Raw genomic sequence first — 17,099 nt, 5'->3', positions numbered from 1 at the left:
CAAGGTGTAAGCTTCTTCAACAGTCTTGGTCATGAAATCACCATTACTTGCTGTGTCCATGGCATCTTGACTCTCTTCATGAACTCCATTATAGAAAATGTTCAGCAAACTCACATCAGTGTAGCCATGGTGAGGGCAGTCCTGTGTGTACTCCTTGAAACGCTCCCAAGCCTCATGAAAGCTTTCTGAATCAAGTTGCTGAAAGCTTCCAATTCTGCTTCTCAGATATGTGGACCTTGACTTGGTGAAGAAATGCTGTAGAAAAGCAGCTCTTGTCTCTTCCCATGTAGTAAGAGATCCTGGAGGGATGGACTTTAACCATCTGATAGCTTTATCAGCTAAGGAAAACGGGAACAACCTGCATTTCAAAGCGCCTTGAGGAACTCCATTATGTCTGCTGGTGTCACAGACTCGCTCAAAATGCTCCAAGTGATACATCGGGTCCTCAGACGGGTTTCCATGAAACGGATTTTTCTCCACCAAATTAATGAGACCAGTCTTGATCTCAAAGTCTCTTCTCTCAATGGGAGGTGGGCGAATCCCAGAACGATCGGCATAGAATGCATCTGGTGTATCATAATGTGCAAGCGTCATCCTAGGCATGCCATAGTCTCCAGCTTGTTGTCTTGCAGCTACACCAGCCTGCTGATTATCACCGGCATTGTTGCCTTCTCGTTCATTTACAGGAATTGGATTTTGCGGGTTGTCCTGAAATTGGTCTTCTTGGTGTTCAGCCATTTCAACCTCTTCAGCGGACTCAAGTCTTTTCTTTTTCACTTGTCTCTCTAGGCGTCCGAGCTCTAACTCCAAAGGTATTAAATTCGATGATCCTTTGCTTCTAGTATGAAATCCGCTCATTCACCTGAAAACACAAACAGAAAGAGAAAGACAGAAACATTAGACAAAATAAAGAAAATGCTATAGTTTTAAACTGATCATTAACTCTAGGGTGACCAAATGGTCCCCGGCAACGGCGCCAAAAACTTGATGTCTCGAGTTTTAACCCGATTATCTAACTGCAAGTGCACAGTAAAGTACGCAGTAGTAATGCGGGATCGAATCCACAGGGACCGATGATCACACGTAGAGTTGCAGACAAGTTAATAGCTACAGCGAATCAAGATATATTTTTGATGATTTTTATCTAATTTTCTTAGGTGTCACAAAGCATAAACAAGCATGTAAAAAGATTATTTAAACGATTTGAAAACTATTTTAAAACAAACGTTGGGCATTGGGAATTCTCAGGGATTTCTTTTTAATCAAGATACAATTAATGGAAGACACAGGGATATATTAAGAACCGTCTAGAACTCAAACACGATATTAGAATTAACCTACTTCCGTAGCGCTAATTCTCTATGTTATAGAAATCTCCACACTAACTTCCGCTGAGTTTCAATTTCTAAACAAGCATTAAGAACAGGTTCAATATGTTCACAAAGCGCAATAACATCAACTTCCGAGGGTTAAGGACACTTTGCTCATCTAAAGTATTTTCGGAAGTTCAAACAATCACTTTCGGTGCATCAAACAATCTAATATCATGAACTAAGTGATCAATTCAGTTCAAGCAGTAAGAAATCCATTAGATGAAGAACCAAAACGTAATCCCTTAGTCTACACACGTTTTATGGATCAAAACATCAAGAAATCCCATATGAGAACCCCTAAACCCAACTAGATGACTACTCACACATAACTAAGCAAGAACAAAACGATTTTGATGAAGAAAACATGATAAGATTGAATTAAAACAGAGTAAAGGTTTAGAAGATCTTCTCCAAATGGTTTTGAGATGAACTCCTTTACAAATCTTCACAAATCACACCAAAACAAGTACAAAACACTCAAATCTTCTCTCTAGAACTTGTAAATCTCCTCCTTGGTCGCCCCTGGTCTTTTCTGAGTCTCCAAAGTCGAGTTCCTTTGTGAATTATTGAGGGGAGTGGGTAAAAAGGAGTGAAAAGCTCGTTTGTGCGTGTGGAGCCCGTAGCGCCTGAGATCGGTCGATCCACATAGACCGGATCGGTCGATCTGTGGCTGAAACCGTGGATCGGTCGATCCACATGGACCGGATCGGTCGATCTGTGGCTCTGTGCGATCAATACTTCATTCGGTCCATTGTTCGGTCCATCTTGCTTCTGAATAAATCCCGAATGCGTTCTTTTCTTTCAAGCTATCTAGTAACCTGCATATTACACTTAAGAACACCAAAACGCATCAAATAGACCAAAACATTAATTAAAACCGACCATTTAATTGCTCCAAAACGAGTTTAAAACCGTTAAAAACACGGAATATCATTTGTATATTAAAATCTTAAGCTTGGTTTGTCTGAAAACCTATTTGCAGACCTGCTTTGGGACGGGGGAAGAAGATGCCTTTGTTGAAATCTGACATCAACTCATCAAGCTTCATTTTGAACACCCGAGACTCCAGGTCAGGACGGTCGTTGGGATCATCGTTGCCATACATTTTGAGGTGATCAGATATCTCTTCCCATTTAGGATTGGTTGTAATAGTGATAAATAAGTCTGGGTTTCCATGCCATCGATAAATTGCCATCGCATCATGGTACCTTTCAGCCATATACCGCGGGCTCCCTGTATAACTTGCAGGTAATATGACTCTCTTTCCTATTGATTTAGCATCCGTGTCACCTTTCATGACTGCATCTTGTACACTGTTGTATAGGTCTGCTCTAATGACCTTCTGGTTTAAGCGAAACCAACGCAACCTCTCCTCTTCTATTGATGTATAAGCGTCCACGATATACTGGTGAAACAACCTTTTGGACCTCACAATAACCATGCCCTCTGCTAAGCGAGTTTGTATCTGGTAGGCAAAGTATTCTCTCTTTGTGATGTATTCCCTTCTCCTTGTGTTTCCATCCGTATTGGTGACATGTATGTTTTCATTGAAGCCAATCTGTCCGTACGGAAAGAGTATTGGATATTGCAGGGTCATAAAGAGTGGGTGCATATCACTTATATGTTGCAATCCGGATGCTTTGTGTCGGACCACAATGTCTCTCTCGCCCATATCCTCTGTAAAGTCACCAACGATCAGACCAGCAATTTCATCAGTTTGAGGCATATCATATTGACGATCACGCTTTGACTTGCCTTTCAATCTTATGCTAAATTCCTGGCAGCTATCAGTTTCATGGATGTCTCTAGCTTTTCTGAAAATCTTAGTAAGACAGTTGTGCGTGTCCATTGTTTCTATCAGCGCTTTCACAATATTTGGATCTAGCTCACCAACTTTGGCTGTACGTTTCACTGTTGAAATTCTATTCTGAACCTCATTGGCTGTGTCGACAATGTAGAGTTGATTGAATTTAGGAGGTTGTCCTGCTTGAGGTACCAAAGAGCCAATCCTGTGTGCATTTTGCCCAAATGTGTCCACCTAGGATTCCACATCATCAATTCGGGCAATGTCGTGTTCGACACCTGTCAATCTTCAACTAAACGCTGCGTCTCATCATCTCACCATCGTCGTCGTCGTCTGTTCATTTATCACGGACTGTGCAAACCACCGTTACAACGCTACCTAGACATGTCAATTAGGGCCGAAGCCCGTAGTCCGAGCCCGCCCAGCCCTAAAAATTACCGGGCTTGGGCTTAGCTTTATAAGCCCAAAAAAATGGGCCTTTCGGGCTAAGCCCATTTGGGCTTTGGGTATTTTGGGCTTAAGTCCGTTTGGGCTAGGGCCGGCCCGAAAACCCGAAATTTATATTTTAGCGTAAATATTATCTTTCTTTCTTGTAATCGAAACTATTATTAGTATTGATATATTATTTTAATATTTTTATCTAAACTCTAATAAAGCAAATATAAAAGTTTTTAATGCACTTTATTGTTTCATCATTACAAGTGTTACATTTTAAATTTTACAAAAGTACATTCTTCTTTCATATACAACATGTTTTTATTTTCAAAATATAAAGTATAAAACGTTTGACCATGTTTATCATAAATTTTGTTCTCTTATATTTTTTTGTTTTAATTGATATCTGATTATTTAAATCTTATTAAATTTAGTTTGTGTATAAAATGTTTTTAAAACATACGAAAAAATAAAAAATTTGTGATAGACAAGAAAATTTTAAACTCACTTTATACTTTTTTATTTTTTAAAAATGAAACTCTTTTTTTAATGAAAATTCACATGTATTAAAACGATGGAAGTGACAATGACAAATTATTTTTCGAAAAGCCCACAAAAGCCCGAAAAGCCCTGTAGCCCTATAAGGGCCGGGCCGGGCTTTGAATTCTATGCCCAAATTATTTTCGGGCCGGGCCGGGCCGGGCCCAAATATTTACGGACTTAGCGGGTTTGGGCCGGACTGGGCCGGGCCAGCCCGAATTGACACCCCTAAACCCTTAGACATTCAGACCAAGAGGCTAATCTTCTCAATTATGGTTTCTAATCAAGTCCTCCCACTATTTGTTCTTCGGTTCATCTTCCCCACCTTTTCTATTATTTTGATTCTATATATATATCGATCGAGAAAGAGCATCCCCACATCTCATATCTTCTTAGACCCAACTCTCGCTATATGTGTGGTCTGACATCCACTAAGTTTCTATGGCTCCGAAACAATTACAGTTTCAAAATTGTCCCAAAAGTCTAGCAAAGAAGAAAGAAACAAACACTATGGCGGTGGGGAGGGTTTAGATCTCTTAGCGAGAAACATATATTCTTTTTGCTTCGAAGCTAGAGTCCGAATACGAGTGGGAGCTTTTCAGAAAGAACGTTCGGCCTCTGAAGAGAGGACGCAATGTTCGTCTTCTTAATCACGCTCTCCATATCCAAAGGTAAAGCTTTCAGCTTCCACATCTATGTTCTTTGGGTTTCAATCTACTCAGTCTAATTTTGTGTGGATTTCTGAAAATTATGTAGTTAATAGAAGATATCGATGAGTACGGTGGTGGTGAATATCTCTTTCCCTGGATCCAGTGAGTTCATCTTTCAATAAGTTGTTGATAAGTACGAGATTTTCAGTTCAGTACGATCCAGAAGAGTGTAGCTTTGAGACCTTGCTTGATATCTTCTGGAAGCGTCATGATCTGACCACGTTGAATCGCTAGGTGATTGATTTATCCTGAAAGATCTCGACTTTCAATAAGCCCACGTGTTGATTTAGTTCTAGATTCATACTCAGACAGTAAGCTCTGTTGTTGTTTTGCTGTTTGGTCTTTATTAGATTTTGAGATCGAGTCTGGTGTTGTTGTTGTTACGGTCCTTTTGTGTGCATGAGTTAACTTTTTTTTCTATAAATACAGGAAGGCGATTATGCTTGCTCTTCTTCGCGATAGGCTAGTTTCCATCGTGGGTCACACTGTTTTACACGTGTTAGCAAGTTGTCGTCTTGTTTAAGATGTTCATTGCCGCATTAATTGTCTGCGTAATGATTGCGTTACTTCGTTTACCGTGTTAGCCCTCTATAAAAGGTGATGGGCCGACTCATCGATTTAGTTCTTCTTCTTATTTTCTTGCTTCTTTGATGTTGACGTTTGCGGACGGTTTAGTTCTTGCCGAAATCGCAAGTGTGCTGAGAGCGATGTCGATCGTCTTGGAGAAGAAAAAGGTTACTTGATGATTCGGGCGAGATAAAGGCAAGGATATTGTCGAGGACCCTGAAAGTGAGGCGAAGCTGCACCGACAGAATCGTCGCAAAACCCTAGTGCATCAACATCGTGAAGAACATCTGAAGTCTTCTGAAGATCCGGACATGAGGTATGGTGGTGCCGTATTGGCTTCAGGGGTAGCTGCCGCGGCCGACGGTGCTCGCGTCGGCGGGGGTGGCGAAAGGGATGGTGTTTTGCCTGTCTCCGTGCCGAATTCTGGTTAAGAGGATGCGATTGAGGGCGGTTCGACGACTCTGAAGGCGAGTGGGACCCGTTCGGCAGGGCGACATGAAGGGCAAACTCCCGATAAGGGGGTTTTAGTCGCGAAGCCTCGTTCGGAAGGTCTGGGTCGCGCGGTGATATCTTATGAATTTGCATAATTTTAGCCATTCATTTTTGTACATTTTAATCATATATATTAGACTTTAGTCATTTTTAGGTTGCATTTTGCATACATGAGTCTTTATTACAGGGTGGAGTGTGCTATGGAGTTCTTGGAGGTATTTAGAGACATTTGTGGTGCAAAAGGGTGAAAAATGAACATGGATGGAGGTCTTAAAGATATCTTCTGTTGCTAATATTTTGGGAAGACATAGTAAATTGAGTTAGCTTTCCAATGGAAGTGGTTTCAAGTCATTTGGAGCTGTATTGGAGGAGTTATGGTCGATTTACTAGAGGCATATCAACCCCAGCGCGACCAGATCACAGTGGGTTCGACCACCCGCGTGCAGCTACCCTTCCTTCCCGCGGTCGACCCAGCGCGGGTTGGCCAGCCTGGGTTGGTCGATCCGCGGTTGACCCAGCGCGGATTAGGCAGCCTGGGTTGGTTGACCCGCGCGCATGAACTGAACCTGGGCGGAGCGGCCCGGACGACCCAGTCAACCTACCCGCTCCAAACCCTTTTCTGAGAGATTTTGATGATTTTTTATGGGCTTTTCAGACTTGTTTATGAGCTCATTAGGGTTTTAAAGGATCATATAAATACCTTGTAGCTCCCAAAGTTGGATCTTATCTCATTTTCTCTCAAGACTTTGTCTAAACTTGTAAAACTTGAATCTTTTGATAATCTAAGGAAGTACTTCATCTTATATTTGTGTTTCTCTTGCTCATTAACACAGTTAGCCTTGATCCTTACATGGGTTTAAGGTTTCTCATGGAGATTAGTGAGTAGTGACCTTGTGATTCATGGGTTAGATAGATTAGGATGATTAGGTGGATATTTAGGATGTTTATTGCTTGATTAACATTGTTCTATGCTTGCTACGTGTTTTTAATGTTAGATTAGACTTGATCACTCTCATCTAGACCCTAAGTTATTTTACACCCGGAAGGTGTTTGTTAAAATGCTTGAATGTACTTAGTATTGTCTTTTACATACTTGGCCAACGACAGTTGATGTCAGAGATGTTTAAGTGGTTAGTAGACTTGTGATTCATGCATGCTTGATTGTGTTTGCCAACGACAGTTGATGTTTAATTCATGATTAGCATAGGGTTTTTTGCCACGACAGTGGATTAATCTATATTGAATGAGATCTAGACCTATAAACTTGTTGATTATTTTGTTTGAACATCCTAGATTGAACCTTGATCACCTTATATCAATTATCATTGCCCATGGATCCATCCTTAGCATTTGATTGAATTCTTGTACTTATTTCTTGATTGGATTTGAGATCACATTGTTTATATTCCTAGGACATTAGCTTGTTACAAAATCATCCATATTCTTGTTTGCTTAGATTAAAGTAGCTTGTGTATTCTTGGTGTTATAGATCATAAGTTCCTTGTGGATTCGATTCTAAAATGATACAATGACATACCATTCGATTGTGGTATTGTTGGCACATTAGGTTAATTGGTGTGTGCTTAAACGCTTAATCACGCTGCCCCGAAGAAAGTTGTAGGGGAGGGGCAAAGCGTAAAAAGAAGTCTTCAAGAGGGGACTGGGGTCCGAAGGGGCCGGTCACGGGACCGCTGAAGCTGGTCATACCATTCGATATGCTAGAAGACAGGGCTTTTAGGGTGTTGCCTCCTTTGGGGGATGATCTTTTACATCCGACTGTCGTCGAGGACCAGAATTGGCCGAACGTTCAATCGTCGTGGTCGGGCGTGACGGATCTGGCCTCGATTTTGGAAGATGCCTGCGCTCCGGCGGGGATTGTCTTTATCCCCCCGCGGGAGGATATGCGGCCTTAGTCGCCTCCCCAAGGTTTTGCGTGCGTATATGAGTCGTGGTTCGGGGAGGAGGCCAAGATGTGGCTCCCCATTCCAAAACTGGTGACCGCTTATCGTCGCCGGAGAGATATGTCGATCTTACAGTTGATGGGAGGGACCGTTCGGCTGATGGTTGCTTTGCTGGTCAAGGCTGCCGGATTGGGTGTTGTCCTCGACGTGCAAACGTTTGAAGAGTTGTGCCAGTTGTCGGTGATATGTAGACGCGGCGGCTTGCATGGAGTGTATCCATGGTGTGCTTAGAATTGCGTTATACGGTGCGTTGGTCTCGATGACCGAGAATTTGATGATTCTTGGGACCCCTTTTGCTGCCGCGTTGAGGCGAATGGTGCCGAGTAGCCTTTCGGAGGAGCCGTTGAAACCAGTGAACGTCCGGGAAGATAGCTTAATATTAGCAAGGTTCACTTCCATTTGGATAAGGGTTCACTTAAATATTGGGAATCCCAGACTTCTGATTCTGAAATCCAGTGCCACTGATGAAGTTCACATCTTCCTCTACTTCGTTGTTGTCGTCTATATCTACAAGCTTCTACATCTTCTGGAAAGCTAACATGCTTCCTGAGAAGCTTGTGAACACTGTCCAGCTTTGCTTTCACATCGTCCATCTGCTCCTTCCCAATGGCAGATGTTGATCTTCTCCTCTTGAAGTCAGTGTTCTTGGTGCTATTGCTAGACGCCAAGTTCTCAGTAAGTCTCACATCCTCTTATGGATTCCTAGTGTTGAATTTTCTTTCACTAGCTTTGTCCATAGCCATCTGATATGCCAGCTCAATGTCTCTGAAGAATGTGCTGAGCAGATGCACTTTGTTGTATCCATGGTGTGGACAATCTCGCTGGTAAGACTTAAATCTGATCTAGGAGCTTCTGAATGATTCTGTAGGAATAATACATGAAGCTATTCAGCAGCACTAGTAATGAAATGATTAACAAGCAAAAATGATTTTTTTTTAATTAGGAAAAAAAAAGATTGATAGTAATGGTTAGTTTGTTTCTGATTATGAGCACAGGGTGCTTGGCAACCATCATTGAACATCTCTACAGTGCTGACTAGCATTCGATTGTTGCTTACTGAACCCAATCCTGATGATGGCTTGATGTGTGAAGTTGTAAGTCTTACATGGTTACAAACTCATTTTTCTATGAGATTGTTGATTTTTTTTTTTTTTTTGCTGGCCTTGTTTGATTGTCTCAGAGCAGGGAGTACAAATACAATAGACAAGCTTTCGATTATAAGGCCCGGGAGATGACAGAGAAGTATGCTGTCAAGGTTTACAAGTCTGGTGTTGATGGAAGCAGCACCAGCCTCCAAATTCAGGAAACACCTATCGCAGCCGAGGTTAGTTTATTCGTATACGCAAAATGTTGATTTTGCGTATATTCATTATAACTTTGCTTCCTTTTTTGTTTCGTTAGAGTCATGGAAATGACAAGGTTTCTGAAAGTGGAATTAGTGTTTTAGCTCGAAATCACGAAAAGCCTGATGGGATTAAGCCGAACTTAGCAGTGGAATCTTCGTTGAGCATGACATATAAAGAGAGTCGTAACACTGATCAACAAATGGATGGTAATGGGAAAAGAAAAGCAGCGATTGGTTTCTGCGAGGCAAACACATCCGGTAACAACGGAGGGAGCAGGAAGAAACTATCTCTTGCCTTGCCTCCTCGATCTCAAAAGAAAGACTTGTCTGGTGAAGAACTCACACATGAAGTCTCAGCTGCCTGTAAAGAAAACAAGAAACCACACTCTATTGGAAAAAAGCTTTCTCTGGGGTTAAAGAAGCCATTGGTTAATGCAGCATCACTTAATAATAACTTGGCCTCTTCAGGTGTTCGATCTTCTGCTGCAAAGAGTGACAACAATAGACTAAGCAGAAAACTGTCCTTGAGACCTCTTAGAGAGTCACAGTTGAATGAAGTTAGCAAAGCAGAGGTACTTGCGCAAACTGAAATGAATCAGAATCAAGATGTGACAAGTTGGGGAGGAGAGTTTGAGAATTCGGCCTTGGAAGAAGCATCAATGCCTGAATCCATTGTTGTTCTAGACAGCGAAGAAAGTGGAGGAGAAGAGGAAGAAGCAACAGTCGCTTCGAGGTCAAGATTATTACTGGCAAGGAGAGGAAGCCTCAAGTGTGGTAAACCTTGAAAAAAACTGTTTTGTTTTATTTGGATCGAATCAAGATTGCATATTGAATATCAAGCATAGGATTTATTATATTTATCCTTGAAATACAAAATGAGTGTAGTCTAAAGAATTGATGACGATACATTTTTTTTATATGGAAATTAGATTAGAATAGTGATCAGAGACAAACACATAACCCATAGCGATCGTTGCAGTATCCTCCCTTGGGACATTCGAACCTACAATCGACGTCCCTCTGGCATGGTGGATGTGCTGGACCCAGAGCCTTGCCTATGGCAGCGTCACTTGTACTTCCGGACATAACTTCAACTTCAGTTAACTCTCTTGCTTCTACTCCAAAATCTTCTCCATCATTCACATAAATAAATGGGGTTTAACGGTTAAGTTTTGTTTTCTCTATTTATATTTGTGAAAAGAAACACAAACGCTACTGTTCTAAAAGGCAAAAGAAATACTTACTAGATGTGATGACCAAAATGAAAATCAAGAGTGGAAGCTTGAGAGAAACGTTCTTCATCTTCACGTGTTGGTTTAGAGTTTCAAAGTTTGCGATTGCTTCGTATAGTATTTAGCCATATGTATTCCATACATTTATAGTGTGTGTGGGGCAAGTCTGGTCTTGGTAGCGATACTGGTCAATACTTACAGAATCAATATTCCGTTACCAAATTGGATAAATCACTTTTATCAGAAACAAGAAGCTATACTATTAAAACAAAATCTCTTTTATGATTCTTCCATTACTTTTTGAAGATAATTAAATTGACATGTCATTCCTCAAATTAATAAAACAAAACCCAAAGTGATTTAGTTTTGTTTTAGACTTTGATCCGCGGCAGATGTTTATTCAATTTAAAATAAATAATATTATCTGATTCATTGACGGTTTTTTATCTGTGTACGTATATTTATTGATTGTTCGTATAGTAGTTACATTTACTATCAAAATAATATGTTACATGAGATACTTGTCAATTAATAATATATATTACATTAATTTTTTCTATTTTATTTATATAATAAATCAAACCAATTAGTATGATTGTGTTTATTAATAAATGTATATTTTCAAAATATAATATTGTGTCGGGTAATATGTTATCTTTTAAAAGTATTTATATGTCTCTAGGTTTTTTATATGTCAAATAAATTCAACTATTATGTCTATCTTGAGTAAACTATTTAATTAAAATTTTATTTATTGTATTCTTATAGTTTAAACATAATAGCTTTAATTTTTAAAGTATGCTAGATATTCTTTTTTATATGTTAGATATTCCTATTTAATAGCATCTATTTTTTAAAATATGTGTATATTCCATATAGAATATTCCATTTATGGAACTAAATGTATATTGAAAAGTTGATTTCAATATACCCTGTGGTAATTTACTAATTTGTTTTACAGATTTAAAATCTAGATAATAAAATTTATTGTTATTGGTAAAAGTTATACATAAATATATTTTTATTATATATTTTTTAATTACTTTGATGTATATAAATTTATTTTGAAAATTGTATCTGAGTAGTCAAATAAATTGAAAATGATCAGACTAAAGAAATTTAGTTTACATGTAAAACAATTCGTACAGTATATAATAATTTAACGGTAACTACGTATGTATATAAAGTATTATAATGCGTATAAAAATAGTAAAAGTAGTTAATTTGGCTGCTTATCTAATATAAAAATATATTATGACAAGTAATCCAATTTATCGTAATTTATTAACCAAAATATAAAATTAAACAATTTTTGGTAGATAGATAAACTGACTTTAGTTGTTCAAAAAAAGAAGTTAAAATGAGATTTGTTGCTATTGTTTACAATTTATTAGACTATAAAGTTTAACTACAAGCGGGTTCATTCCACAACCATTCACTTAAAAGTCTGCATGAGGTCTCCATGGACTCTCTCCTGTTAACAATTAGGATGTTTCCTCTTTGTTATACAGCTATCTAAACAGATAAAACATATTAACATCTAAGGTTTTGAAACTCAAATAAAAAACTATAAGCTACCTTTAAAAGTCCTGAATCAGCTCCTCCTTAACCCACTATATATGTATTTCTCCAATTAAGTACAAAATGTTGTTACTGTCTCTTTGCTTGAGCAAGTGCAGCAGATCAGAAGAGAGTTCCTAAACCCAATATCTATAAGCCTTTATACGGTTTAGGATATATTTAGGGAGAGCTTCCAGTTCCTCTAACATTGATCTATGTTTCTCTTTCCTATAAATCATAACCTCTTGCATGAACAGTGGATTTTGAAACCTTAAACAACAAAAAGTGTCAAAACCGTTAACTATATCAAAATAAACAAATATAAATACGGTCCACCATAACTGGTTTGTTGCCATCCATGAGTGAAGAAACTTAACCTGGACACACCAACAACTCTTGAACGGTTCAACGTCTTTGAGTAATGTGATGCTCTTGTTCGAAGTCATTTTCGGATGGTATTGCATATGTGAAGAGTCGATGTGTTTCTTATATGGCTAATACAACCGATATTTTTGCTAACTAAAATCTCAATGTATTTTTGATTTAGGAAATAAAATTTGTAAGACGTGATTAAAGGAAAAAGTTTTTTATTTTAAAGCTAGTGTGATATTAGGTAGATATCCAGGGAAACCGAGATTTTAGGATTCGTAATTTTATTGTTTACCTTATCTAAGCTAGAAATTTAAATATTTGAAGAATATTGCAATCTGCAAGATTTTGTGAACATTATTAATCGGTTTTAGAAAAAGTTATAGAGTTAGGATCTCGATGAATCTTTTGAAAAAAAGTATAACTAAGAAGCTTTGGTTATTTCACCCATCTGATTTCCTGAAAACCTAATTTTTTTTCTCCCAAACCTTTCAGCCGTCGTTAAAATTCTTGGCGAGATCCTAGCTTCTCCGGCGGTCGGCGCTCCTCGCCATCGCCAGGAGAGGCTCTCGTCAGTCTCATCTATTCTGGTCTGATGAAGGTTGTTGTGGAGTGGCACGATTAGAGCGATTTGGTTGAATGTTCTTACCTTGGTCATAAACTTCTCTGATATGATGATGGAGGTTCCGGATCTTTTGATCAACGGAGTAGCTAGCCCGCTTGTCCACTTGATATCATAGATCTTGTTTCAATATCTTGGTTTCTAGGCCGTGTTCGGTGTGTCGTATTTGCATCGGAGCTCGCTTGTGTTGTTTCTCTCAGTGTTTTTGTTGTTTTATGTCGGGTATCAATTAGATCTTGGGGCTTGGAACAGAGGATGTTTATGGAGTTTAAAGACTGTGTTCTTCTCTGGCCTCTACTCGAGCAGATGGTGATGTTTCGATCCTAAGCCACGGTGCATCTCACATGATGCAAAGGCTCTGTTTCCAGCCTGTTTGAGTCCATTCATGGTGGTCCTGAAGTTGGAAGTGTTGGGTTTTTCAGTATTACTGGAGCAGTGTGTCTACTATCAGATTGTTTTTCGTGGTCTTTGGCGTTTATGGAATTTCATTCTCTTTTGTTAACGAATTGGTTGGATTAACCTCTTTGAGATGAATCTTTATAAGCTAAGCTCTTTTCAAGCCGCTAATGTGGATAAAAGAAGAGCCAAACAGTTTAAAGGATTCAAGTTCATGGTTTAGAAACAAACAAGAAGACATCAATTTTGGAAATTGTCCAATGCTCTCTTGATGAGTTTCCATTGTAGAGAGGGTGAATAATTTCAATCCTTAATTTTTGCAGAAGCACTAGCCTCTCCTGCAGCCTTCTATTCGAACGCACACCATCATGAGACTATTGTCTTCGTATGTGTGAAGTGCGTTTATGTTTCCTTGACATACCTATTGGTATGGTTTTATGCTTTGATTTTTTGTAATACTCTGGATTTTTTGTTCATGTAGCTCAATAAGATTCACAGTGTTAAAAAACAAATAAGGCAAACGTACGTAGCTTTAGTAAAGAAGCAAAACGTTGTGTTTAATACCAATTGCATAAGGTAGTAATTATTGAGAAAAACTCAGGGTTAAGTACAAAATGTAGCTATTTATTATATATTATTTCCTTAAATAAAACCTACGGAATTACTTAATGTGATTATGATATATAAGTAATTAATGATTTTAAATAATGAAGATTTGCTAATAATCTGTATGATTTCTATCATTTTTGTTTAATTCTTTACTATTAAAATAAATTACATTAATCATATATTAAATTTTTTGTATATGTTGTATTTTGAATTTTTCAAAACGAGTATAAATTACTAAAACTGTTAAAAGTCTCACATAAACTTTTGTGATCAATGTTTAAATTTTTTTTATAATAAGATACAATGATAATAAAATCATATAAATAAATAATTTTATTTTAATAGGTGTTTTTTTGTAACACTTTTTTTTTGTAACACTATTTTAATAGGTGTTTATGTTAATATATATATATATACTTCATATCGTTTAAATTTAATTATATATCATATACGATAGATAAGATTGATTGTTTTGATTTATTTATTCTAAAATGATTGCGAATAAACAATAGCGGTCATTTGATTTATATATGCAAGCCAATTTATTACATAATAGTAACTGATTTCTTAGTTATTTAATATATAATTATTATTTTATTATTTCATAACATGCAGAAAAATATAAAAAAATTATTTATTCTGCACAATGCGCAGATCTTAACATAAGTATGTATCTCTTTAATAATTTTGAATCTTAAACATTTTCTAAATGTCAGCCCAAAATAAAAGAAAGAAATGAGAATAAACTCAAAAATCAATATTTATATCGAACAATAACTAAAATGACACAAAAATGAGAAAAATATCGAAGATAGATAGGATTGGCACGTGAACGTAAACTTCTCATAACGATAATTAACTTTTAAATTGCTAAATCATGATATAAAACCGAGCTGACATAGTTTCATTGTAAACAAATAGTAGGCATGAGATTTTTCGGCCTAAACGTTAGGTTGTTATGCGATAAATAATTTTTTGACCTAAAATATTTTTAAAAATGTGATCAGTTCATTAGTAAACAAATTATGTAATTAACAAAAAAGTTTTAAAAATTTGTCTAAGAGCCAAATATATTAATTTGATCAATAATATAAATTTTTTTCATACGATATTTCTTAAATAATTTTCATATAAATTTACCATGTGCCTCGCAAGGCGCAGATCTTACCCTAGTGAGTGTTAAAATAAAAGCCTAGAGAATTTATGGCAATACGTTTTCCTTTTAAAAGTGAAAAATAGATTTAGAATAATGATCACGAACAATCACATAATCCAAGGGGATCGTTGCAGAATCCTCCCTTGGGACATTTGAAGGTACAATCGATGTCCCTCTGGCAAGGTGGATGTGCTGGATCCAGAGTATTGGCTATGGTAGCGTCACTTGAACTTCCGGCCATAAGTTCAACTTCAGTTAACTCTCTTGCTTCCGCTCCAAAATCTTCTCCATCATGTCACATAAATAAAATGGGTTTCAACAGTTAAGCTTTCTCTATTTATATTTGTGAAAAGAAACACAAACGCTACTGTTCTAAAAGGCAAAAGAAATACTTACTAGATGTGATGACCAAAATGAAAATCAAGAGTGGAAGCTTGAGAGAAACGTTCTTCATCTTCACGTGTTGGTTTAGAGTTTCAAAGTTTGCGATAGTATTTAGGCATTTAGCCATATGTATTCCATACATTTATAGTGTGTATGGGGCAAGTCTGGTCTTGGTAGCGATGCTGGTCAAGATTTACAGAATCAATATTCCGTTACCAAATTGGATAAATCACTTTTTTTCAGAAACACGAATTTTAGATAAAATCAAGTACTACTATTTTTATGCAATACTAGTCAAAATTCAAAAAATATATTATATTTTCTATTAGTGTTTATTTTTAACCAAAAATGAAAGCAAATGATGTTTCAATCGAGCATATCTAGAAGATGATTGGTGAGAGCTGAGTGTTGTCCACGTTCCAAATTTTCTCCACAGCCAAAAATTCAAAGCAATCATACATTAATTTACATTTGAAAACTCACAGCCATAACTAGCTTTTATTTCAGTTTATGGCTTTAGAGATCAAGTTCTCCAGAGCACTTCGTCAAGTGCTTTGAACAATAATTTTCTCTTTCCTACCAAACGTTTTATTTTCTTTCTAAAATACACGTAATATATATACTATAAATTTCATACGTATAAATAACATCTCACATATGTTGATTATATATGATACTTAACAATTATATTCATTTACAAAAAAGAAACATACAATGTTTCTATAATAATTAATCAGTTCATAAAATGTGACTGATTACTATTCCCTCTATTTTAAAATGATCCATGTTTTAGAAAAGAAACTGTTTCAAAAACACATTTCTAAAATTTTAATATATTTTTATTAGATAATAATGATAAGTTGTAAACTTTGAAAACAATAATTGTGTTTATTAAATTTTTATTGGCGAAAAGTTCTGGAAAATAATTAATCATAAAATGATGTATTTATAATCAAAATTTAATATGTTTTATTAATGTGTGAAAATCTTTAAAAAATAGTTTGACATGGATTAATATTTATCAATTTGATTTTGATTTTCATTTAATCAGAGTTAGAATATGTATATAACATTTACAGCTATTTTATACCAATCATGCTTTAAAAGGAAAAAAACTACAGCAAAAAAATTACAATAAAAAATCTGTAGCAAAAAAATCTACATCAACAACAAAAATTCTACAGCATTAATTATATAGTAAAAATATTAAAACTACAGCCTTTACAATTCTGTGGCTTTTTTTTGTGATTTACTAGTTAAAAAAATAAACACGGACAATATATACGAATATATATATATATATGATTTCCAGTCAAACAGTTTGTATTTTGAATTTATAATATGCTTGTCTAAAGGTCAACGAAAGAGGAAACTCTTTTCACCGAAATCAACGGTGCGGATTTAGTGAACCAAATAGATCGAATATAATAAATGTGGATCTAACGTATCTATCAGTATAAGAGTAGATGAAACTTTTATAATGATTTAAAATATATTTTTTGAATTGTAAAAAAAAGATAAAAATGGTTCAAAACATTATATAA

At 36.5% G+C, this 17,099-nt stretch overlaps 3 protein-coding genes and 1 non-coding gene across 5 annotated transcripts; 2 read left to right on the top strand and 2 right to left on the bottom strand.

Annotated features, from left to right (window-relative positions):
• The first annotated feature begins 121 nt into the window (after positions 1-121).
• On the top strand, positions 122-228 carry LOC125584771. Its single transcript, XR_007321680.1, has one exon. It is a non-coding gene; the product is annotated as a small nucleolar RNA R71 (small nucleolar RNA).
• Positions 229-8,805: 8,577 nt separating this feature from the next.
• LOC111204578 (probable ubiquitin-conjugating enzyme E2 37) lies at positions 8,806-10,165 on the top strand. 2 transcript variants are annotated; one of them, XM_022699659.2, is made up of 3 exons: positions 8,806-8,976; positions 9,063-9,206; positions 9,284-10,165. In XM_022699659.2, exons 1-3 carry the CDS (start codon positions 8,965-8,967, stop codon positions 10,010-10,012), a joined length of 885 nt encoding a protein of 294 aa, XP_022555380.1. In that variant the 5' UTR covers positions 8,806-8,964; the 3' UTR covers positions 10,013-10,165. The 2 variants fall into 2 exon arrangements, with proteins under 2 accessions (XP_022555380.1, XP_048607042.1); XM_048751085.1 differs by having other exon boundaries at positions 8,862-8,976; positions 9,068-9,206.
• On the bottom strand, positions 10,009-10,597 carry LOC111204582 (putative defensin-like protein 257). The gene is made up of 2 exons (XM_022699664.2): positions 10,472-10,597; positions 10,009-10,354 (listed from the first exon to the last, which is right to left on the bottom strand). Exons 1-2 carry the CDS (start codon positions 10,527-10,529, stop codon positions 10,170-10,172), a joined length of 243 nt encoding a protein of 80 aa, XP_022555385.1. The 5' UTR covers positions 10,530-10,597; the 3' UTR covers positions 10,009-10,169.
• Positions 10,598-15,015: 4,418 nt separating this feature from the next.
• On the bottom strand, positions 15,016-16,859 carry LOC111204581 (putative defensin-like protein 257). Its single transcript, XM_048751084.1, has 2 exons — positions 15,568-16,859; positions 15,016-15,453 (listed from the first exon to the last, which is right to left on the bottom strand). The coding sequence occupies exons 1-2, from the start codon at positions 15,695-15,697 to the stop codon at positions 15,269-15,271; spliced, it is 315 nt and encodes a 104-aa protein (XP_048607041.1). The 5' UTR covers positions 15,698-16,859; the 3' UTR covers positions 15,016-15,268.
• Positions 16,860-17,099: the final 240 nt, after the last annotated feature.

This window comes from Brassica napus, chromosome C3 (genome assembly GCF_020379485.1).
Source record: "Brassica napus cultivar Da-Ae chromosome C3, Da-Ae, whole genome shotgun sequence".
In the NCBI taxonomy this organism is placed as follows: Eukaryota; Viridiplantae; Streptophyta; class Magnoliopsida; order Brassicales; family Brassicaceae; genus Brassica; species Brassica napus.
Note: the sequence above shows the minus strand (reverse complement) of the source record. Positions and strands in the feature narration are given on the sequence as shown.